We start from the raw sequence: 26,088 nt of genomic DNA on the forward strand, positions 1-26,088 counted from the left end.
AAAAGCTCAAAAAGAGAGCAAAAGTACACCTCCCGCTCCCCCTGGCTATTTCTCATGTCATCTGTAAAGTTCACCAACAATGGATGAGACAGAAACATTTAAGCAGCCATGATGAATGAGGCATCTGGGAATCTGGAATGTCTCAGAAAATGCAAGCTGTCTCTCATTTGCCTCCTTATGGCAAAAAGTATTACAGAGTCTGCAAATGTAAAACTCAGTAAGCATTTAATCAGTCTCTTGAAGAAGTGAATCCATCAGGAGGGGGGTCAGAGGCAACCTTTCAATTCCCCTCTCCCAAGCTCCACGCCCTGCCCCCACCCACAGGCTTTTTTGATCAGAAATTAATAGTCACATAGTTCAGGGTCTTCAAAAATACACACGAGACACAGCAGGCTTTAGGATAAGGCTGTGCTTTAATACATGCATAATTACAAATCTGTGCTAAGTGAAAATGTATAAAGCAATGGCAAACTGGGTTTAAGCCACACAGAGAAAGGGCTGGATGAACCCATTAAACCTTTCTATCAATATCCATCCCATTGCCTTGAACACGATTGTTTCCATTTTAAGCAATTTGCATAGCACTTGTTAAAGTACTTTCCATTCATGGTCTCAGCTGATCCTCACAACAACCCTGTGAGGTAGGTAGGGCAATTAACACTATCCCCATTGTGCGGATGGGAACACTGAGGCACAGAGCGGTGAAGATCTCGAGGCTAGTTAGTAGAAGCACAGGGAAGAGAAACCAGGTCTGTCCACTCTTCAGTCCATGGCTTCCTTTTGAGACTAGGTTGCTGCACGTGCCCAGGGAGCAGAATGAAGTGAGCAGGGAGCCACGGCTTTGGTTCAGGCTGTGCCCGCGAACTGGGAAAAATAAAGCTAAGAAAGCATGGCTGCAGGGTTGCCAAGCCTCAGCTCAGTCACGGCTGTGAAGAGCTCAGCACCAAGCTTCCCGCAGAAACGTGGGCCCCGTTAGCTTTGGTTGACGCTAGTTTCTGGAGGCCTAGCTATAGTACTGATGTCTGACACGAGCTTTAGCTCAACTGTGACCAACTCTAAGGGATTTAAGAGTCAAGTCAGACATGTTTTCTTTGGCTACTGCAATTGGAGCCAGCCCTACAAATGAGTTTATCACAGAGATATCCCCACAGTGGCCCATGGGGCTGGAGCCTGGCTGTCAGAATTCTCCTGGTCTCAATGGCTCACCCAGTGGCTGGTATCTGTCCTGTAGCCAGAAATGAATGGGCAGAGGTAAGAGCAGGAGATTGGCCTTGATCAAACGAAGAACAGTCACCATCAGAACATCATTATCACCTTTAGGTGATGTGACCAAGATGCTGTTTAGGCCCATCTCCTTTCTGGCCTGTACCTGGTCAGCAGCGTAGCTTCAAAAGACAGGTTAAGAGAACAAACTATTAAACACATCATGTTTATCGTGAGTGGAATAAATTCTTAAGCATTATACAGTCCCACAGGATGCAATATATAAGTACAAAAAAAAAAGTAAATACTTACGTAAAAAGCTAAATACTTAAAAAGGCAGGACATGGAGGAAAAGGGGCAATATGAAATGGAGAGGAAGAAGGAGCACTCTAGAAGGATTCCATATGAGAGTGGAGCTGAGCAGTCCCAGTCTGTCAAATCACCTCAGGCACACCTTCTCCCCATACTGTGCTAGACTGCATTTCCATCACCAAATCACAGGCTGCCCTGCATCCTGACAAACCTGGACTAGCCAGGTAACAATAAGGTGCAGCAATTTGCACTTTGCATGTCCTCCCTGGGATGCTCAAATCTGAAACATGTTGCTGCATTTAGTCACTACAGGGGAGCCGAGTGCCATTGGTCCCATAGACTGAGAAGGAGTCTCTTTTCTTCTGGGTTCTGGAAAAGATTCTCCCCAAGGTCCAGATTCACTACCAGAGGCTTGTCAAAGCTAAGAGGAATTCGAATCCAGGACATGATGAGGGGAGCCAAAGAGGAAGTGAGGTAGAGGAAGAGGGAGAAAGAAGGACAGGAATGCTAGATTATTTTTTAATCCTCGTATTTTGTATAGCATCACATGTTGCTGCTGCTCCTCAGAAGGCGAAACTATAGACAAGGCATTCATTCATTCAGTGGGGGCACACACTGAGGCTGGAAACCCCTTTGGCAGGAACGTCGAGGTAGAAATATGACAGCAATATCAGGCTGGCTGACTGGATAGGTCCCGTCTAATGAACACATTCTGTCCTTCTTTGTTAAAGAACTTGGCAAAAATCAGACCACACTACAGGAAAAATCAATTGTAGGTCCCCAGCATTCCTTCAATCATTCTGTCCAGAGCCAGGGCTTGAGACATGAGAATGTGGCCAACTCATGTTGGGGAGTAATTCAACGTGGCTAACCTGCATACTATTCCAGAATTCTTTTCTTTGGAGCAAACAACTGAACTTGAAGCAGAGCCAAGTTAGGCTACCAGCACAGGTCCACCTCCCTGGCTGCCCTTGAGCTTTGCACCCCTGAGGTCCAAGCTGAGGAACGCTCACCTTTTGTTTTTAATATTTAATAAGGGCATATTAAGTGAGGCTTAAATGAGATTGCCAGATGATCTATCTAAAGCAAGTCATTTATTTAGGCAATGGGAAAAGACCCCATATTTCTTTCTGAGCAAATGTTTTGGGTCATCCCTCTCCATAAAGCTGGATTGCCTTTGAGCAGCACATTTGTCTTGGGTGTCTACATGGCTCATGAAGCCTGGCCTTTAGGGGTTACTTGAATTTGTTTTTTCCTTGAGGCACATGATCAAGCAATTTTGAAATGCCAACATGAAGGGTAGGGCATGAGCGGGTTTTCCACTCACCATTATACAGCACTCATGTAGTCTCTTAACAGGGTTTTCTATTCCCTTCCCAAATGAAATCAAGACCATCACAGTGATAGTTTTTTAAAAGAAAACTTTAGAATAGTTAACTTCAGCCTACATATTCAAACATCATTTTTTAAAGGGGGGGTCCCTAATATTCTGTTTATTTTCCAAATACTTTATTTCCTTCAGGGTTTTTAAATGTTTAATACCCTTATGCACAACTGGAAAAGATGTTGTCCTACATTCTCTGAAGAAGTGGGTGGCCTGCATTCATGTAATATCTATGTTGCCTTCACTATCTTCATTAAAGAACTCAACTTCAAGAATTGCACTGCTCATGATTTATTTAAAAACAAAATCAGTGGATAGTGTAAGGTAGCAAGCATACCTTCCTACTTCTAACATCGCCCGCCAAAATCAAAATTCAACTGCAACAGTGGGGGAACTGCTTAACATATACAGCAATGGTCACTTTCCAGAATGGGCTGTCTTGTGCATTAAATTTTTCACAACATATTTGCTCACCCCAACACTTGATTGTGAAATACTTTGCAGCCTTAGCCCACAATAAGTCTTTGTTACTTTATCATTCTTGTGTTCAAACAGAGTTAAAGACCTGCTAGAGGAAACGTATACTGTGCCCTGATCTTCCGGTAAAGGGTTTCAATTCGGCTTGCAGTGCCAAAACAATTGAACTGTTTTGCAGTTTAATTAGCAAATTAATCAGTTGCTCTGTCAGCTGGCAAATGTAAAACCTTGTCAAGGTCAGATTATGCACCAGAGAGTGTCTGTTTTGTGGCTCACGCCACCTCTACTGCAATAACTGGGCTGAGCAGTAATGCTAGGGCCAGAGAAAGAAAACGATCAGTACAGGTTTCTAAGCAAACAGAAATGATATAATATAAAGTAGCCACTGTCTTCTATTGTCAGCCACCTGCTTCTTCCCGTCAGTATGAGTCTGATTAGCTGCTTAGTTTTTTTACATTGTTTCAATGAAGGTCTAAAGATATCCCCAAAGAGCACTTGGACTTTGATAAAGTCTTTGACTCTCACTCCTTTCATGGCTGGATATCTACCAGATATTTTCCCCTGGAAAAATCCTAACTCTGCTTCAGAGTTTATTGGTTCTCTTTTGTAAACCATTTCCTGTGCTACGCCATTTTCTTTCTTTCCTTCCTTCCTTCCTTCCTTCCTTCTTTCTTTCCTTCCTTTTTTCTCTTTTCTTTCTTTCCATCCAAATAGATCAATCTCCATCCATTCACTTTTAAATCACAACTTATCTAGTCTTTTGCATTGAGCTGTGTGGCTGTTTGAGGCTACTGACAGACCTCCCCAGATGGTGCATTGTTGGTTGGTTAAGTATGTCCAACTTTTGAAGTGCTAATGGCAGAAAACACATTTGCCTTTAACTCAGAAGTCAAAGTGCTGAGCTAGCAGTCTAGGAGAGAACTTGAGTCACAACTAGCCAACCTTTGAGCTAAATTTAGGATTGGACATACAACGGCCACCACAGATTACGGCTACTTGTAGCGTATAATCTAGCACATGAGCTACAAGGGTACCTGAGAAGCTGAGGTTAATGGGTGAAATTTATCAAGAATGAGGTATCAAAGGAATATTGTCTTTCTCTGGAGGGCCAACCGGTGCTTAGCATCTAGAATGTTTACCTTGGCACAGTGTTATCTGATTTCTCAATTTGATTCTCTGAAGTAGCACCTTAACACTGGCTCATCTGTCTGACATCAGGAACAGAGCGAGAAGCAACACAAAGGCAAACAGCACACCCTCTAAGTGACTAATGCAACCCAACCTTCCACTGCCACCAAACACCAGACACAGTAACATTTCCTGTTTTGCAATCTTCAGTGCAAAAGGATGGCTAATAAGATAGGCATTAAACCAGAAATATACAGATAAGAACTTTGATTTCTACATAGAATACAGGGTAGCCAAGCATAGAGTCTCAACTCATAGGCAGGAGTTGGTAGCATTGTAGGGACAATAGAGGTGAGGTGATCAAGCCATGACTTAGAATAGCATGTACCTTGGGTCTTGCTTCTTTCTTTTTTTTTTTTTTCCTTTTTCATTAAAATACTACAGTGATATACTGAGGAGGAGACACTCTGGTGACTGCTATTTTTAAGGATAACAATGAAAATAAGCCTTGGCTTCCCAGTTCTGGGCAATAAAAGATTTTACAAAGCTAAGAACTAGGGGTAAGAAGTTCATGAATCAGGGGTGAGTAACTTTCACAATGAGGTATGCTGCTGAGGTGTTTGGTGGGGGAGGGTTATGCCAGCTGACTGCTGATACCAGGCTGGAAGGAGAGCGGCAAGTGCTGGTACCAGAATTGTAAAATGAGCAAGGCTGAACTCTCACCCCGGGCAGTGGTGTCTCACTGTCACAGGCATCTGATATGGAACTGGAGGCATGGCAGCAGCAACTGGGTCACATGGCAAAGCAAAGGGCTATAGGTCACCTCTGCTCCATGTGCCGCAAGATTGCTGAGCCATAGTTTGCAATTTCACTAGCCTTGGAAGTTACTATTTTTTTCTACATATGTATTAGGAATGATTAACCAGTTGCAGTGCTCAATCCCAAAGAGAGGATTCAGTACTGAAGAGTAGGAAGGGCAACAGAAGAGAAGGGTTGCAGCTGGAGAACATGGCTAAAACTACAGACAACGGAATAGTGGTTGGAATGGTGGGGGTGGGGGGTGGCTCTTTAAGACCACTAGCTGTCCCTATGGCATGATGACTTTTTGCTTCACTGCAATAAACGTGGTAAGAAATTGAGACTGGCACCTTTTCAATTGGTTACAAGCACCTTTGGTGTCACGAGGCCTTGTCCATACCCCTAGGTCTGAAGATGATTCTGGATTTTATTTGGAATGCTAAGGACCCTCAAGGAAGTCACTGCTGCCTATCTTGTCCCAACACCTTGGATATATCCGGAGAGAATCTCAAGCCTGATTCACACTCACAGGGATGACACCGGCCTGTCACACGTACGGAACACTGGGAGGAGCCATGGGTGCCCAGTTATTTTAGCCCTGGTGGTCTCTGTACAAAGGGATGCGTGAGGATGCAGGTGCAGCTCTGAATCTTCCCCGGGTTACCAGGATGCAATCTTGACGTGGTTCCCTTGACTGGTCTTCCGTATTCCAGAAGCCGAAAGCACCATCATTCGTGGAGGAGGCATCTGGGTAAGAGGATTTGTTAGGACCTCACAAAAAAATGTGAAATTCCCAGTCACGGACTTTGCTGAGAACTTTACTGATCATTCATTTCAAGGCTGGAAGAAATCATTTCCTTGCTGCTCACAAATTCATGGCAAAGTCCTTGCTTACTAGCTAACAGATACCATCTGGAAAACTACCCTTTTCGCAGACAAGGAGAAAGATGTATAACTTATTTTTGTGCACTTCAAAAGAGTACCAGGAACAAGCAAGCTATAAAAGTCAATCTCTCCAAATTCACTTAGAGGAGACTAACCAAAGCAGCATTGTCTTATAACCAGAAATTAAAATGAACATACAAGTACACACATAACAAACTAACGAGGCTAAGTATTGTAACAGGAACAAGGATAATATTTGAACTGAATCTTCACAGTCTAGAAAATACCATTACTATTTTCCTTCTGGCTTTCCTTTCCATGGTTTGAAAAGCAAAGCTCCTTAAGTTTACACTTCATCTTCCACAAATGACAATTAGATCCCCCCAAAATGACTTTTTTAAATGATTTCCTGTAGGCTACAGGTCAAGCCGGTTTGGGAATTTTTCTTGCATAGTTTTCATTGATTGCATATTGGCTAACGATTTTTTCAAATTAAAAAAAAAATCTTAAAAACAAACAATTAAATCATAGCGATCTTGTTTACTCTTCCATGAAATCTTCCAAATTCATTATCATAGAAGCCTAACTGTATTCTCTCCTAAAGAGATTACTTTCCAGAGATTATGTAGTGCAACTGGTTAACTTGTAGGAAAGAGACAACACACTAATATGACCTCACCATCCAAATATGAGAAATGTGTTTTGGGTACCCAGTTAATAAAATATATCCATGGTCTGCAATGTCCTTCCTGTTTTGGATCCAGAATAACCCTACGATTCTAGTTGAAGAGAATAGAATCAGGATCTTGGTTTGCCATCTGTGCTATATGCTTTAACACATCCTTTTTGGTAATGATTCCAAGCAAACGCCTGAAAGACAAACAAAACACAACAGGATAAAGATGAATTTCTCCTTCAAATGGCCTTCCCAAAAGTGACATTTGTCTTCATCAATCCTTTAAAACATTTTCTTTGAATATTATGTGAACAAGGAGATAACAGGAATTAAGGGAACTAGGACAATGTCCCAGGGAAATGGGACAATGCCTTGTTCCCTAAACTTACAAGCATTTCTACTTCTAGGTTTCAGGGCCTGTCATTTGGTTGGGTTTAAATATTCTTTTCTACAGATATTAACATTATTTATCTACCTACTACTGCCAATTGCTCTCTTCCAAAACCCCTTCCCTTGGCCCTACCAGGCAGCAGTAAACTCTGTCCTCCTTCCAGCAATGTAGTACTTCATGTGGACCTCTGCTTTAGCTCTTACCCTCTTTGCTATTACGCCATGCCCACCCATGTGCCCTTCATTCCCTCTAACACTGCATACTCCTTGAGGGCAGAGAAGGGTCTTAGTTTTGTGTTCCCCAGGAATCTAGTGGAATATTGTCTTACGTAGAGTATGTATTCACTCAATCTTGAGTGAAGCAGTTAAGATCACTGCCTTTGCTGGTTTAAATCCTGGAAGACATCTGTTGTATTTCTTACAGAATTTAGAAGAGGGTGAAATCCTCACATAATTGCTGGATTAACATACCATGTTTGGAAAAAGAGATTCACCTCCCCTCCTCAACATCTTATGTTTTTAAATCAAAACTGCAGGACTTCCTTTCCTGGGTAATAGCCCAGGAAGCAAAGTGCCTTGAGCTAGGTACACATGTTGAAAGTTAACCTCTCCGATGCAATAGTTGAGGACCTTTGTAAAAGTCATTAGACTGCACTAAAAACATAGCTTCCTCACCCTCACAGAAAAACAAGGCCCAGATACTACAGAACATCAAAATGTTGGTGGAAAATGAGTTTAAAGTATGAGATTATTTTGGTGTGAAAGGGTTTTGATGTACAATTTTTTTAAGAAACATGGGAAAGTGCATATTACGGAAAGCCTACACATGGATTTCAAATTAATTTTATATCCAGATAAATATTTTAGATTTCATTTTTCCTTGAGTTTTTCAAACCATTACATACATCACAAACATATGGATACTACTAAAATTTTGGCACTATCTTGGTGCACATGAAGCCAGTTGCTTTCTTCATAAGGGTAGAAGTGAGTTACTCACATGCGCAACCAGCAGTTCATGTCTCTCAAACATTCTTCCTTCCCTAACTCCTCTTCCAACAATTATGATTATAAAAGCAACATACTCATCTTCATTTTGGAGCTTCAAACATGTTATTAACCTTCATTTTTGACTGTCTGTCCTCCTTTCTGCTTCTATATTCTCTTTCCTTTCACAACTCGTCTTTTCCTGAGAGTTCTTACCCGTTGTGTGTGACCAGGCACTGTCGCAGTCCCAGCTTGCGGAATATATCCACTACAATCTCCATGGGTGTGAGGTCAGTTACGGTGAAGGGGCTGAGATCCAGAATGTTGCGCAGCTTTAGGGTGGGCGGAGTGTACGGTGGCATTGGAGGAGAATGCTCGGTGAAATAAATGATGGAGGTGCTCACAACCCCATCCTGCTTCTTTCGAGCATTTTCTATTTGAACAAAAGAGGGAAAAATAAAGTTGAAAATGGAAGCATCAGTTCTGTCTTCTGGCCTCTCACCAGTCCCCTCTTCCATCTGTTTTCCCCTGTCTCACACACATTCACTGAATTGCAGAATGCAATTCCACTGTGCCCTTCCTGAAATCCTTACCAATCGAAATGATTAGATCTCTTCGAAGGACAAATCCCACAAGTCTTTGCGATTCCCGGGACACCACCACTGGGAAGCCACTGTAAGTGGTTTCACTGATTATGGTCTCAACATCTTCCACAGTCAGACTGTCCTGAGTAAGGACAGTCAACAAAGGATCATTTCTCCGGGGCTTCATCACATCCATTGCCAGGGTCTTATGAGCAAACTCTTCTTTGGCTTCAAGAAAGGGGTATCCATTGAGACGGATGTGGGCATCATAGATGCCCTCCCGGCCAAGAGCATCTGCCACCCACTTGCTTGTCATGGCTGCAGCCATCAGAGGTACGATGTATTCCAAGCCACCGGTGAGTTCAAACATTATGACAACGAGAGAAACAGTCATCCGAGTCACCCCACCTGCAAAACAATAGACACAGGCTACCAAAGGGCAAGCAAGGCACAGGGGCTCATTAAAAGGAGAGGCCTGTCAGAGGTCCCATCCAGGGAAGACCAGAAACAAGCCCGAAGGAGGTCTCACCCATAGCTACACAGACCCCCCAGGAATTGCACTACAGTTACGGGAGATTCAGATTTCTCAAAATGGCATCTACAGGAATATAAGATGCCTTCTTGATTTGTTTTTGTTTGCCCATTGCCTCTTTTCCCTGACTGTAAAAGTAATACTTGTTCTTTGTAGAATACACAGAAAATATAAAAGAAATCCATTACCCATAATAATAAATAATAAAAGCAGAGTCCAAATTTTGAATGACATTTTCAAGTTTTATCTATGCAAGAATGTTTAACATAGGCAAGCTTATATTATCATGTCTAACTCACCACTGTGCTTACGCATCAGGCATTGAGAAGACTGCATGTCACTACAACTGTATTTAACTCATACTTGAAGATATTAACCGTATCAATATCATAGTTAAAGGCTACATAATCTAACATCACACAGAGGTACTGTAATTTATTTAGCCAGTCCCTTATTATGTAAATTTAAGATGAATTCTAATTTTTGTTTTGCTCCTATAAATAACATTGTGACATATACACTGGGAACTTATCTTCATCCATGTTTCTTGATTATTTATGCAATGTGAGAGAATTTGCTTTCTTAAAGTATTTGAAGAATAAGAAACAAGGGAAAATTGATAGTCATGTCAACATATTTTGCAGTCAGTTGTCTTGACTACATCTCTTCTTTTTTATGTTACCTGCGAAGTTGGTTCTTGGAAATCCATGCAAATGCTCCTTACCTAAGCAGGCTGCAGCTCCAACCATGGCATAGAGGCCAGGGGTGATACAATCAGCTCCCTGACTACACCAGCTGTTGAAGATGGTCCAGTCATGGTGGTAATAAGCCAGCTGTTCCATTCCCACTCCTAAAAGTCGCCCTGCTATAGCACCAACAGCCATGCTAGGGATAAAGAGGCCAGAGGGGATCTGCAAAGAGATGTGATCAGTGAGAAATGATGTGATTGTTCAGGGCATGGTAAGGGCTGGAGGACTGAAACCCTGGTAAAGCAAACAGCTAATGACAATTTACATACTATACTATCAAGTGGCTGTAAATATGTATGTAACACTGCAGGAACAAGAGGTTCTCTGGGACATGCAGGCAAAGATGACTGCAAAGGATCTTATCCTGATCTGGGCTCCATCAGCCAAGAACCTGAACTCTCCAGTCCAACAGAACTGGAGGCAGAAATTAGGCCTTTCCCAAAGAAAATGGAAAATAGATGGAGTTTCTCATATAGGCAGACATTTTCCCTCAACTCTGAATTTTAATTAACAATTATCCTTTACTTACTACCATGTTTGGTGCTGGATCCCCTATCTCCAAGGCTTTGCTGGATCTCTAAGACAATCCCATGGGGTAGGTAATATTATACCCAAGTGACAAGGAATCCAAAGTTCACGGAGGCTGAGCAACTCACCCCAAGGTCAAGATTTAGTGAATTCTGGTTTCAGGATTTCAACGGCATATCCATACTCATACAAAAAGAGCGACGCATGAGGCTTCAGTTTGTTTTTTGATGGTATAGCAAAAGATTAAACTAATACAATTTAAATGAGATGGTGTCTCTGATAGTATGATTAATTGAATAAGGAACCTTCATCTGTCAACCCACTAGATGTGCACTTGAACCTGATACTTCATTGGTCTCCAAATTGCCTTTCAGTGGAAGATTGAAACCAGGAAGTACAAATGAGCCCAAGAAGCAGTGCAAGACATTTGGTCATCTCCACCCTATCCTTGTGAAGAGGGGATGAATGCCATTGTCTCAGAGATTTCAGCACTGCACAAACTGAATTGCTGCCTCTTCTTTTCTGTTTTGCATTTTTAGTTCTCTCAAGCATAGAGGGAAACAACTGGGGAGCGAAAGAACAGAAACTGAGAAAAACTTAGGAGGAAGAGGAAAACACCTTAACAAATTTCCCTTTCTGCTTTCTTCTGAAATGTGAAAATGTAACAAGTACTTAAAACATGTCTAATGTCTGCCTTTTTTAAAAAAATTAATATACAATAACTATAGATCCATTGTGTGTTATACTGACATATGCACATGCTGTGATGATCAAATCAGAATGATTAGTATATCCATCCCCTTAAACATTTATCATTTTTTTGGGTTGTGGACCTTTCAAAATCCCGTCATTTAGCTGTTTCAAGATACACAGTACGTTAGTTTGAACTGCAGTCAGTCAACATCCTGTACTGCAGAACAAACACTAGATGGTAGATGGTTCTCCTCTCAGAGTGTGCTTTGGTACCACTTAACCAACTCCATCCTTCCTCTCTCTGTTTCTCCCTTTCTCAGGCTCTGGTTACCACTGCTCATTTTCTACCCTCTACTTCCAGGAGATCAACTCTTTTCACTTCCATATGAGTTAGAACATGCTACCCACTTTTGATAATTTGACAATGAACTTCAGATCATCTATGGAATGCATTCCTTTGGTTTAGCATTAATACTAACTGTAAAAAATACACTTAGCTTCATATTGGGTTGAATCCCATAAAACTGCTATTTCAGTGGTCAAAATGGGTGACTATTGGCAACTTTGTATGGTTCAGCCTAACATCGTATTTTATAAGTAAATTCTAAAACCGCCCTGCTAAAACTGTTGGCCAGATTTTAACAACAAAAAAAGTCATACTGAATGGAATGCCTCATCATCCTTTTTGGAGAGGCAAACTATGCCACTTTTACCAAATATCATAATTGAAATTTTTTCATGGACTCTCAATTATGGAGCCTTAACTAGGGAGTTATGAAAACAGGTGAGTGTGAAAGAGGCTGGAGGGGTGAAGGAATAACACTGGGGGAGTGAAAACAGCACACAAGCTTCAGATTGTGCGATACACTGGCTGTGCCCTCTAAAACCCACAATCTCTCACATACAACAGCCACCAAGGACCAAAAGAATTGCTCACCTTCATCCCAAAGGTAAATATGGTAATGACAATTTTCAGTATGAGTGCCAAAGCCAGTTGCCACATTGCACTGTAAACTCCCACACCGGCAGGTCTGTCGGGCAGTTCGCCTCCCTTGCTGGTGTTGAAGTGGTTCTCATAATCACAGAGCTTGGAGGAGTCCAGAAGGCCACAGTCATTGAACAGCTCCGAAATGAGCTCACTGGTGCTCATTCGGGTGTATTCATTGGGGAAGGCCAGGATGGCAGTGATGGCTGTCACGACGAGGACCTCAATAACAGGATACTTGCCCAGCTGGGTGGTCTTCCGCTTCCGACACCAGGCAATGTTTGTGCGGATAAACAGAGCCCCCCAGAGGCCACCAAAAATGCCCAGCAGAATGAACGGTACAAGCTCAAAGAGATGCCATGGGGTGTGAAACTCCACATAAAAGAGAACTAGGCGGCTGTTCCCGAATGGATTGATGGATCGCAGAGTAAATGCTGCCACCAATGCAGCAAAGAATGAACGCCATAATGTTTTGAGGGGGAAATAATAGCTGACCTGTAAAAGAGAAGGGCGGAGAGCAGGCTTGGTCAATACATAGACACCGTTTGGGAAGCCCATGCTGCAGGTGATAGAGGATACGATCACATCTGCCAGGAGACATGGGAAGGCACAGAGCTGGGCAGAACATTCAGGAACATTCACAACACTCGGTCAGATTCCTGACAAAAAGCACATGTATGCTTTCCACACAGGTAGACACTGTTACCTCTTCCAGGCTGAATAATACGCCGCCAATAGGTGCCCCAAAAGCTACAGAAACACCAGCAGCTGCTGCAGCTGACAAGACCTACAATATAAGATTCAAAATTAGTAACAGCACTGCCACGTTTCTACACTCAATCACATTCTCAGAAGGAATCTTAGGGGTTCCTACACATTGTTAAAAATCTTTACATGCTTCATATCATCAAAAATGAAGCTTGATTTTGATTCAAGAGCAAACAATTTTCTCCAAAATTTTGAACTCACACACAAGGGAACTTGAACATGTAAGGGGGCGGGGGGCCTTTCCGTTGTAATTTAGGGAAGTGCTTTTTGCTAAACTATGCCTCCCAAATTCCCCATAGTACCATTTCAGTAACTGGATTTGAGTTTGCAGATCTATCTACTCACCACCTAAATGAACTATGTACAGTGATCCACTCACATAGCACTTTGTAAAGAAATGCTTTCTATTTTCTTAAGAAGCCAAACATTTTATTTCCTATGTCTAGCAAATAGAATGCTTTAGTCAACTGAATTAAGATGTTCAAAACTAAAACAAACAAAAAAACAAAACAAAACAAAACAAAACTGATTAACAGCCAGTGTTGTGGGTTAAGCAGCCACCTGCAATACCAGCATCTAATATGGACACTGGTTCAACTCCAGTTGCTCCATTTCAGATCCAGCTCCCTGCTAATGTGTCTGGGAAGGCAGCAGAAGATGGCCTGAACAGTTAGATCCCTGTGCCCAAGTTGGAGACCTGGATGGAGTTCCAGACTCTTGGCTTTGGGTTGGTCCAGCCCCAGCCATTATACCCATCTATGGAGTTAACCAGTGGATGGAAGATCTTTCTGTCCCTATCTCTTTCTCTGTAACTCTGCCTTTCAAATAAAAATAATTAAATCTTTAAAAAGAAGTAATACATGTAGAACAGATTGATAAAAATACATTCTATATAACACACTGATCAAGTTTTTTTTTTAATTTTGAGTATTCTATTTGAGAAGCAGAGAGACAACCAGATTTAGATACCCCCCAGCAACTGGTTCACTCTCCAAATGTCCAGGAGCTGGGAACTGAATAACACGGGCACAACAATTTGAGTCATCACCAGCTGCCTCCTAGGGAATACACAGCCAAGAAGCTGGAAATGGAAGTGGAGCTGGGATGTAAGCCCAAGCACTCAGATATGGGTTGCAAGCATCCCAAGAGGTGCCTTAACTGCTATACCAAATGCCTGCTCTCTATTCTTTTTTTAAACAAAATTAAGAGCTTGGAAGAATAAAAATGGTGCCTGGGAGAATATATAGGCAGGTGCCTCCTGGAGTGGAGGGTGGTCCAGGAAACTGGAACAGAGGAAGAGCCCTTGTCCCCTGTGCTGGCTGTGTGGACTCTGCAATTCAGAGATAAAATGGCTTTCCTGAGGGCCGGCATGCTGGCATAGCATGCTAGTCCTCTGACTGAGGCATAAGCATTCCATATTGGTGCCAGTTTGTGTCCTGGCTGTTGCACTTCCCATCCAGTTCCTTGTTTATGGCCTGGGAAAGCAAAAAAGGATGGCTCAAGTTCTTGGATCCCTGCATCCACATGAGAGACCAGAAAGAGGCTCCTGGCTCCTGGCCTTGGATCAGCTCAGGACCAGCCACTGCAGTCATTTAGAGAATAAACCAATGGATTGACAACTTCTCTCATCATCTGTCTTTCCTTTCTTTCTCTCTCTTCATCCCTTTTTGTAAAATTTGCCATTCAAAGAAACTTAAAAAGAAATTTATAAATGGCTTCCTTTGAGTAGGAACAGGACAACCAACATGCAACTTGGGGAAAGAGGGGATAGATGGGCTAGCTGGCTTTCATTTTATATTGTGGAATGTGAGACTGTTTGCACATTCCTTCTCAAATGTCTGTTTTACTCTCAATCACCTGCCACTTTAGCCAGGCCACTAGACACAAAAGGGCTACTGCTGGTGGTGAGAGCAAGTGGACAATGTAAACCAGAAAGTCCAAACAAACAGGAAGTAAACCTAAAATTCAGATGAGTCTTGTCTAAGCCAAACGCAGCACCTGTGTGGAGAAACAGCTAAATCAATCTCCCTGCTCCCGTACAAGGCCTGGAAGTAACTAGCAGGCTGTTGATTCAAATCCACCTGCAACACTTGTAAAACCCAAAGCAAGCAACAATTTACTCTTGCCTACGAATGTAGATTTTACCACTTTTCAGCATCCGTTGCTCATGAGGCCTGTGTAACAGCCTCCCAAAGTTGACAACGCCTTTCTGACCCCCTGCACAGGACAGGCAGCAAAATGATCAATTTGGATTTCCCTGTCTCTCCCCGCCTCACTCTCCTCTGCATTCTGATTGTGCCACGAACTTTCTCCTTCCCACCCCCTGCCCCACCAAACTATCAAAACGTGTTTTGTTTCAGAAATCTCAACATCTTTTCAGTTTCCTTTGGGGTCTTATGGTTAATCTTTCTTGTTTCCGGTTGAAATGACTAGATTCCAGTTTTGAGAAAAATCTTTCTCAAGGGAATGACCTTGATCTTGACCCATACCCTATGGAATTTCTTTGCAATTGGAGGAAAATAAAATAAGAGTCATTATTTTCTAAGTTCCTTAATTATAGCAGGACAGAAGTAAGCAATGACTTGGAACATTTAAAAAAGTGCTCTTCCTCCTCAAAATAGTACACATTGCTGACTGCATAAATATGAGAATCCTCGCAGACGTGTGCAGTGAGATTAAGTCAGCAGAAGGCAGACAGGTCTATTAGAGAGAAATGCATTCCAGTTTGGCATCAGATAGAAATAAAAGAAAAAAAACAGGCTGACATATAAAACATGCTGCAGATATATTTATTCCCTTATAGGAATAAAAGAATTTATTATTTGGTAGGACTGGTGCTGTAGTGCAGTACATTAAGCCACAGCCTGGAGTGCTGGCATCTTATATTGGCAATGATTTGAGTCCTGGCTGCTACACTTCTGATGCAGCTCCCTGTTAATGTGACTGGGAAAGCAGCAGAGGAAGACCCAAGTTTAGGCACCCTGATACCCATATGAGAGGCTCAGATGGAGTAAGTGCTCCTGGCTTCTGCCTGACCCTGTCCTGGCTGTTATGGTCATTTGGGGAATGAACCAGCAGATGGAAAATACTGTCTCACTATGTCTACTTCTCCCTCTCTATATAACTCTGCCTTCCAAATAAACAGATAACTACAAAGAATTTATTATTTTTGTAATCCATTTAGTAATAGAAGCAATACACATTTGAACAGAATTATATATAATGAAATGTTCAAAGGCTTCTGTCCACTTCACTACTACTTTATTCTCCCACACACCAGAGGTAGATGCTTTCAACAGTTTGGAGCAAAGTCACTTTCCAAACATTTCCAATCTAAGTGAATATGCATGTACTTTTAAAAAGCAGGAACTGAGTTATCTTATTCAACTACTCAGAAACCATCATTTAAACTTCACAATGTTTTGCAGGCAGAATTCCATGTCAATATACAGAGAGCTATTTCCTATTTAGTGGTTGCCTAGTATTCTAGAGTATGGGCAGAATTTTATTTAGTTGTTCCATCCCCTATTGGTGGACCTTTTGATTGCTGCTGCTTTCACTGTGCCGACAAAATTCATACTGGCTCTCATATATAAGTCTTTGTGTGCCCACATATGTCAGGAGAGCTGTAGGGTAATGGTGAAATGGTTATAGCTTAGGGTATTTGCATCCACATCAGTAGAAGTCCCCAATTCCCACTCCTGGGACTGCACCACTTAGGCTGTCAGCCTGAGACACTCTGGAGGCCATCTGTCCTTACCTCTCTTCGCTTGGCTTCATTCTTCCTGTATTTGTTGAAGCGGTGGCAGAGGATGTTCCCACAGCAGCAAGCCACGTGCACTAGGGGGCCCTCTTTGCCCAGGCTCAAGCCAGATGACACTGCCAGCACCAAGGTGATAGTTTTGATAACCAGGGTCCACTTGCCTAAGTAGCCTCTGATAATAAAACCGCTCAAAATAGTTTTTATCTGCAAGACAAAGAAAGGAGGAATACAGACAAAGGCAGTTGCACAAGGCTAAGAAGCACACAAATTGGAATCTCATTACAGAATCTGCATCTTTTGAACAAGGAGCATGTGCATGCTTGGCTTGCAGTGCTCTCAGCTTGGGAGGGAATCCAGGAGTTCAAGAAAGCAAGGATTGTTCAGCTCTTGGTATTCCTTTGCTGCGAGGCCATGGGCAGAGTGGTGGGGACGGACAGAGAGGTGTTCTGCTTCATGCCCCACAAGGTGTGTTGTGAGAAGGCAAAGTTAATGTTTCTGAAACAGCTTTAAAGATTAGGGATGTGACCTTGCAACCCTGTCAAAGACCTCTGTGACTACAACTCGGTGAGAAGAGAAAAAGGAGGCAAGGTCATCCAAATAACCTAAATTGACAGTGGTATCAGTCAAGGTAAAGCTATCTAAACCAAAGATGTTAGAAATCAATTTTAGGGCTCCATGAGACAGCTCAACGTCTAAAGTCCCATTTGGGTGCTGGCTTGACCTCTGCCTACTCTACTTCCCATCCAGCTCCCTGCTTGTGGCCTGGGAAAGCAGTCGAGGACGGCCCAAAGCCTTGGGACCCTGCACCTGAGTGGGAGACCTAGAAGAAGCTCCTGGCTCCTAGCTTTGGATTTGCTCAGCTCCGGCCACTGCAACCATTTGGAGAGTGAACCAGCAGATGGAAGATATTTCTTCTGTCTCTCCTTCTTTTTGCAAATTTGAACTATCTTTCAAATAAAAATAAATAAATCTTAAATCAGTTTTATGTGCTGGTGCAGTGGCACAGTATGCTAATCCTCAGCCTGTAGTGCCAACATCCCATACGGGCACCAGATCATATCCTGGACGTTTTACTTCCAATCTATCTCCCTGCTTGAGGCCTGGGAAAGCAGTGGACGATGACTCCAGTCCTTGGGCTCCTGCACCCATGTGAGAGATCTGCAAGAAGATACAGGCTCCTGCCTTTGGATTAGGTCAGTTCTGGCTGTTGCAGCCATTTGGGGAGAAACCAACAGATGGAAAATACCTGTTTCTCTCTACAAAAATACCTTTCAAATGAAAATAAATAAAATCTCTTAAAAAATGGGTTTTAACCACCCACTTGCTTGCTTAAACCATACACATTGTAGGAAATGGGGGGAAATGTTTTATTCCTTGTGCTTTAAACAAAAGCTAACAATGCTAGTATTATTCAGGTTTAAATCTAGGCTGGAAGCTTTTGGGGTGGAAGGCAGAGAAAATGTTCAGGAACATGGTGCAAGAGGAACCTTTGAGAGCTCGAAAATCAACCACCCTTCATTCTCAGGTAGCACTGCTGAGACCTAATGGAACACCTAGCGAGGTCTTGGTCCAGCTCAGCATCTGAATCCATTTACCAGTCCCCCAATATTGCTGCCTGTTAGAGTCCACGGTAAAAGATCTTAACCAGAAATGCAACCATTCTGTTGGCATTTGAAGAGACTCACCTCAGGGATCCCGGAGCCACAGGCATAAGGTGCGAACACTTTCACCAGAGACACGGCCAGAAAGGCAAAGAGCAGAGCCCACAGCACGTACATGAAGTAATTCACTATGTAGGCAAAGGCTCCCTGGAACAGCAGGAAAGAAAACTTGCTTTAGCCTAGGTAGCCTCGGTGGAGCAAAGCAGCCCTGCTGAGCAACAGTCTTTCAGGAGAAGGTAAGAAAGAAAAAGAGGAAGTGGTGCTATGGTGTAGAGGGTTAAGCCATGACTTGGGATGCTGGCATCCCACATTAGCACTGGTTCAAGTCCCGACTGCTCCACTTTCAGTCCCTGCTAATGACCTAGGAGAGCAGCAGAGGATGGCCCAGGTGCTTGGACTTCTACCATCCATGTGGGAGACCTGGATGAAGTTCCTGGTCCCTCACTCGGGTATGACCCAGTCCCAGCTGTTGCAGCCATTTGAGAAATGAAGTAGCAGATGGAAGATCCATCTCTCCCTCTCTCCTGTAACTCAGCATTTCAATTAGATAAATACATCTTTTTTTTTTTAAGGAAAGAAAGAAAAAAAACAACAACATTAGTCATTCTGATAATTCTTTCCCCACTATTGGCAAAGCAACTAAATGAAACACCGTCAGGCCCCTTGATACCAAAAACATCATGTTTTGCTACATCCAAAGCAAAATTTACAAGAGATTCCAAGTATAGACAAGAAGGAAGAACAAAGTAAAAACTCTAGAACAACATTTATATTCTAGGTGAGTGTTCTGATAGGTTTTTGCAGTGAAGTGTCTAAGATTCCACATCAATTTTACCAAGAACCTTCATCCCATGCTCCAACCCCCCTTTTGTTATGGAAATGACAGAACCTGAGCTACTTGAAGACTGCCTCTGATGTTCCCTTCCATCACCTCTGGCTACCCACCTTGGTGTCAAATTCTCACGGGTGGCTGCAGCGATGAAAATTCCGGAGTAGGATTTCTTTTGTTTTCTGTGTATCTAAGATATATAGTATGATGCCTTGGCACACACACAGTGAAATGATTACTACAATCAAACAAAGTCCAATAGCTAGCACCTTCTACAGTTATTTTATTTTTTTATGAAGCAAGTAAGCATGTTAACCAAGGTTTAATGAAGAGAAATAAACCTGACCGATGAGGTGGGCATCTCGGGAACAAACTGAGAGCTCATGGTCACCCTCCGTTGCATGTGAATGATAAAAATACTTTAGCTCTACTCTTAGCAAATTTTCAATATATGGCTCTGCAATTTTTAACATACTATATATTAGATCCCTAGATTTAATCACCCTACCTAACTGAAAATTTGCTTTGGCCTACTTCGTTTTCTTGTACTTCCTCCTCTCCTTGAATTCTCCCTCCTCAGGTAGCAATCCAGCTATATATTCTGATCCTATGTATTCAATTTTTTTTTATTTGTCATATAACACACTTCTGCATGAACTTCACTATCACAAACTAAGCAACAAGTATCTAAATAGGAAGTTTCATATTCTGACGATGTCAGATAGTCCAAAGAATCAAATGACAATAGCAATTCTTAAAATGGAGGTGGTACTCTCTCAAGGTTACTGTGCTGTGATAACGAAGTATGTCACTTAAGAAATATAGCTTTGTGGGGCTGGTCCCCATGGTTCAAAAGGCTAATCCTCTACCCTGTGGCATCAGCATCTCAAATGGACACTGGTTTGTGTCCCAGCTGCTCCACTTCTGATCAGCCTCTCTGCTGGCTTCAGATCAGCTCAGCTCCTGTTGTCTGGGAAGCAAACCAGCAGATAGAAGACATTTCTCTGTCTCTCCTTCTCCCTGTAAATATCCTTTCAAATCAAAATAAATCTTAAAAAATAATTACAGCTTTGATAGCTTTGATCACAAATAAGGGTTCACCAACATTAAAGAGCTAGCAAAGAGCCATGTCTTACAAAAAAGCAATTTTGAACTTAGGAGGTTATGCTTGCTATTAAAGATAATAAGACTTAACATTCACTTAATTGCATGAAATACAAAACAATCAATGGGATTTTGGTTTTTAATAATATAAAGCATGATTAAAATAATTCCTTGACCTAGATAAGGACAAAGCAATGCTCTGGATCTTTCTGAGTTTGAAATACGGTCCAGGTTTTCCATTATTTCAGTCCCTCAGGAAAAAAAAAAAAGAGAGAAAGAGAGAGAGAGAGAGAGGGGTAACCTCTATGATTTTGCCTTTCCAATGCAGCAATGGAGGAAGGTTACAGAAAGAAAAAATAAAGAGGGAAATAAAGGAAAAGGAAAAGTAGCTGAAACTGGTCAGAGGCAGAAAGACCAGGAGGCCAAGTTCTTGGCAATAGAAAGCTTCTTAAAATCTGGAAGACTGTCCAGGTAAGATTTTCATTCATAAAACAGAGAACCGGAGAAATCTGTCCCCTCTAGCAAATTTCAAACTCCAGTGTTAAGGTAACTGCTGGGACATCGACAGGCACGTGATGACAGCTACAAAGGGCAGGCGGTAGGAGGGAACCTTGGTGGTGACAGGGTAGTTCTAAAGTTTGACTGTTCTGGGAGTTAAACCATCTATACATGAAATGAAACTAAAGAGTACCTCTCTCTCTCTCTTTCTCTCTCTCTTTCTCTCTCTTTCACACACACACACACACATCACTGTGTTTCAAACTAAGGCCTGTGGATTGCACCTATGTCCATTTCCAGGGTCTTGCTATTGTACTGCTTGCTATGCTACCACCACTGAGGGAAGCTGACTGATGGGATGCAGGATATGTCTTAATACAATATTTGCCAGTTTCTTAATCTTGAATACCTTCAAAATAAAAAATCCCCCAACACGAGAGAAGCATGTATGTATGTGTACACACATATACATATAATTCACTCTAAGTTCTAGGATTTCCAAACTTTTCCACCTAAGTTCTCCCCATCTGGGAAGGTAAAGAGACATTAGCAGAGGGGTTGGGTACATGGGAGCAGAGTGAAAGAAGAGCTCTGTCTTCTGGAAAAGCATGGGCATTTTACATTCCATTTAAAATAATTGTTTACATCTAATTTCCGAAAATAAAAGGGTCCTTCAAATATTCAGAAAAAAATGATGCTCTGGGCAGGCATGGAATGTTTATCTTGTGGTTTCACCCACCCTCTGGCATGCTACCCACACCCCATTTTTTAAAATCATAAACCCAAACCATCTCAAATATATGTATGTATATATACACACACACATATAATTTTCTATCCATTTCATTGAACCCCTTTAATAAGCCGATATGTATAGTCATATATGTACATAAACATTCTTTATTCTATGATTTTCCTGTCCTTTGCTCTTGATTGATTGTGTGCTTGTGTGTTTGTGTATGTACATTCCATCTCAAACAGTGGCCCAAGGTAAGAAATGACACATTTTAAGAGTATGAACATATACCTTAGTCTTGTCTTTCTCACTTCACCAGCACAGTAGACAAACCACAAATTGATATGGCACTTGTTTTAACTGGTGGAAGTGAGAGTAGAAATGGTAGTTGATAGCTGTTATGTGGGCTTCTGTTTTTAGTTGGCGGTATATAATACATAACTGAAGGGATGACAGAACAGTAAAAAACTGAAAAACAAAATTACTTTACCAAATTAAAAAAATATGTACTAAAAGACACACATGAAAATGATGCTTTACTCTCAAGATAAGACTAATTCCTGTTTCAACTGTTTTAATGTGGAATGAAGTGTGCCTTTAAAAGGTTCAACTACACTGCTCAAGAATAAATCCTTTCTGGGATCTATACAATAAACACATTTTAACCTACTCCGTCCTTTGTCAAAAATTAGAGTTCACCTGTTGACATCTTGACTGTAATCATGGAAAAATAAATGCAGTCATTCCATGTGCTAAGAAGAAAAACCAGTCTTTTTAAAAACAACTCTAAATATAAGCATCAAGCCACTCCATATGTCAGAAGGGATGGAAGTAGGGTTGAACTTAAACCACAGAAGAAAGCAGCTGGCACCGGTTCCCTTTTTTTGTGAACAGGAAAGCAGCAAAAGATTCCACAAACGCCTTCATACAGGATAAGAAATAAAGTTAACATGAAGAGTCAAAGGCAGTGGTTCCAGGTGTTACCTCATCAGTGTTGATGATAAGCTGGGCCCAGCTATTCCATTCTGGGCATTTGTCTGTGTCTTCAAAGGTGACATTCTCAGAGTTCCAGCAACAATGTTCGTGGTTAAACCAGAATCCTCCTGTGCATATGCCTTCTTTCAAGTCTGTCATCCAATGAGCAGAGATGTCTATCAAACCAGCTAAGGAACCTGATTTGGAAAGGAGCAAAGGCCAAAATTCAAGCAGATTTCTGAAATTGTTCTTCAGGAATCAGAACAACCTTCGTCAGGACAAAGGTGGGGAAAGGAACCAAAAAGGTGTATTCAAGGGTTCTTCAAAAAGTTTATAGAAAATTCAATTAAGATAAATTTACCTTGAGGGAGAAAATTTTAGTATATGTGCTGCCAAAGCAAGCACTATGGAGAAAATTTTAAATCCATGCATATGAGGAAGTCTTCAGAAAGCTGATGAAAATTATGATCAAATAATATGTGGATTATAAGAAACTGGAAGATCAGAAGAAATTTATTCTTTAATTTCATTTTTTATGAACTTTTTGAAGTACCCTCCTACTTTCTCATTCCATCTCAGCTTCTTTCTGACATTCTGTTTGAGATCCACTTACTAGTTCTGAATTAAATACTTGCATCTGTGAAATTTTTAACAGGAACTTTGGAGGAAGGCAAAATTGCTCAGTGGTTGCAAGAGATTAGTAGGTTTGTCTTTAGGCTGAATTTGTATGATGAAGGCATTGTTATGACAAAAGATTAAGAATACAGATCCATGAGCATAGTAACGTTGATCAAAGACTATTCTACACTCCCTAGCTACCCAACACTGAGACAAAGTAAACTGCCCATACTGAGGAATGTTTCATGATATTTACTTGAGAAGGGTTGGGGAGGACAGCAGATGACTATGGGGAGAAAGACAGGGCCTTGGTGGCAGGATTTTGAGAGAATTTGATCTATGGCAGGAAGACATTCAGGGATAAGGGAATCAGATTTGGAAAAGCACAAACTATGGTGTACATGGAGGGGGAGAGGATGTGGTAGACAAGTTAAAGGTTGTGGAACTCAGGAAATGAAAAACAATCTGAAATGTTCTTAGTGACATGGAGCATACAATGCTATACACATGACCTTCACCACTGAAAATGATGAGGACATGAATAATGAACTGAGGCCACAGGTTGCCAGCACTGAAACAGTTTCCATAATACGGATTCTGGCCTTCTCACTCAGATGAAGAATCACTGGCATAGAGAAACTAAATGGCCCAGAATCATGCATTAGGGAAAAAGTAAAGCCATCATAAAATTCACAGCCTCTGAATTTCCAGACTGTTCCTGCCTTAAGACACACTGCTTCTATTGTTGCTCCCCAATGCTTAAAAACAAAATAGCCTATGTGTACATAGAAAGAAAAATATTCACCGACCACCTAGTGACAAGAAATACATTGAAAAATTGAGGCTATTATGCCTGCATTCCACCCGGCGGGAGGCCATGTCATGTGCTAATGGTGTTAGCCCAGGTTGTTTACATACTTGAACAACCTAGTCAAATCTAGCACACTTTGGACATCTAGATTTGATTGCTCTAGCCCTCAGCTTTCTCTTGTGACTCTTATTGTACTTACTGCCTGGATTCAGAAAATCAACACATAAACTTTGTTACATTTGGTTTAATTTCTGGGTGTTTCATGTGTGTATGCCTTATTTTACCTAACACTGTCATCTCCCCTCCTCCTTCTGCCAGCTGAATCTTTCTTCTTTGGGTATCAATTTTATTAAGTTTCCATTTGCTTAAAAAGTAAAATGCCACCACCCCCTTTCCCTGTTGCCATTTCAAACACTTGCCTCTCCTCACTTCCCAATGACAACCTCAACATCGACCCTGGTTGTGTTCCTTTGAAACTTGGCTCCTTAGGTTTATCTGACATATCTTTTCCAAGGCTGCTAATCTCCTTTTGTGCTATCCTGTATAACCTTGTCTCATATGACTTCTTCCTCCTCAAGCTCTTTGCAGCACTTAGGATCACAGATTCCCCATGTCCATTAGCAGCCAGTTCCAAATGGGCCAGATCGGGTTCTCTCCTCTCTTAAGAGCTAGGAAGGGCAGAGTTAACACGTGAAGCCATGGGCTGGCAAACCATGGCCCCAGGGTCAAATCCTGCCTCCATCCTGTATGTTTAAGTAAAGGTTTTCCAGCCACGGTTATGCTCCTTTGTTTACTTATGGTCTGTGGCTACTTTCATCAGAGACCATTTGGCTCACAAATCTTAAAATATTTACTGTCTGGCTCCTTTATAAAGTCTGTCAACCCCTGGTTTAGGCAACTTTTGAAAATTCAGCTATAGATGAGCCATTTCTCATTTGCTGTCCATTCCATGGTTCATAAATTATTATTTTTAATAGCAGTAGTAGTAGCAAACTTTTCATGTAAATACTTTCATTATCTTCATGTTATAGGCAAGTAAACAAAACCTTCCAGGGGTGAACACATTTGCCAAAAGCCACAAAACTAGCAAGCAGTTGCGGGCTGGGATTCAAATCTTAGCAGCCTAAAAGTGAATATTGTGTGGCTCACTGCCATTTTCTACTCCAAGTTTTCTAGCTACTTCTAGTTCAGCTCAAGAACCCAGATCTTCCTAGGTCTCATCTTTTAATGTCATAAGGACACATCTCTTGGCATCTCTGCCTGGCATCCTTGACTCTGTTTGACTCTGCTTGAAGCCTGCTTGGGAACTTGTTTTAGAGCTGTATTTATACACAAAAATACTAGTCTTAGACTGCATATATAGGTTAAGTCTCCTTAATCCCAAAATGAAAAATCAGAATCTCACTAAGTCTCAACGTGCTACAAGTAGTGGAAAATTCCACACATGATCTCAAGTGATGGGTCTCAATCAAAATACACGTGCACTAAAGTATGAAATTTACCTTCAGGCTATGTGTAATAATATAAAGTACATATGATATATATAAATGAATTTCATGCTTAGCTTTAGGTCTCATCCATAAGATATTATATAGGTAATAATGTCAAAATCCAATACACCTATGCTCGCAAGTGTTTTAGATGCAGGATGCTCTTCATGCATTATTTGCAGTGATAGAGGTGTAGGTGAAGCATTCAGGGAGCAGATGGTACCATCCCACCCCTCAGCTAGCATAAAAGGATAAGACGATAAGCTCTATGAGCGCATGAGCCATATATTACATACCTTGCCCCAAAGGAGAGAGTATATGTTTAAGAAGCATCTTACAAAATGTTTCAGGAAGCCTTTTCCACATCCTTCCTAAGCATCATGCAGGATGTGGTTAAAACAAATAAAACAAAACAAAAACAGCTTTCCATAGAATAGAAGGACTCTTTTTCAAGGCAAGCATTGAACTGAGTATCCTTCAAATGGGTACTCTATCACATTGCATAAAAAACAAAAACAAAAACA

The 26,088-nt window shown here is 41.5% G+C and overlaps 1 protein-coding gene across 1 annotated transcript in view; it reads right to left on the bottom strand.

Moving 5' to 3' along the window:
• Positions 1-393: 393 nt before the first annotated feature.
• CLCN5 (chloride voltage-gated channel 5) overlaps positions 394-26,088 on the bottom strand; it is a 165,622-nt gene continuing 139,927 nt past the window's right edge. Inside the window, exons 6-14 of the mRNA XM_040998660.1 lie at positions 22,655-22,842; positions 18,528-18,650; positions 16,840-17,046; positions 13,018-13,098; positions 12,264-12,806; positions 10,081-10,267; positions 8,834-9,232; positions 8,457-8,673; positions 394-7,057 (exon numbers count right to left, since the gene is read on the bottom strand). Of these exons, the coding sequence (XP_040854594.1) occupies positions 6,967-7,057; positions 8,457-8,673; positions 8,834-9,232; positions 10,081-10,267; positions 12,264-12,806; positions 13,018-13,098; positions 16,840-17,046; positions 18,528-18,650; positions 22,655-22,842 (2,036 nt within the window). The 3' untranslated portion in view covers positions 394-6,966. The remainder of the gene's footprint in view (positions 7,058-8,456; positions 8,674-8,833; positions 9,233-10,080; positions 10,268-12,263; positions 12,807-13,017; positions 13,099-16,839; positions 17,047-18,527; positions 18,651-22,654; positions 22,843-26,088) is intronic.

Source organism: Ochotona curzoniae, unplaced genomic scaffold, assembly GCF_017591425.1.
Source record: "Ochotona curzoniae isolate NIBS_2020 unplaced genomic scaffold, NIBS_Ocur_1.0 contig_1274, whole genome shotgun sequence".
Lineage (NCBI taxonomy): Eukaryota > Metazoa > Chordata > Mammalia > Lagomorpha > Ochotonidae > Ochotona > Ochotona curzoniae.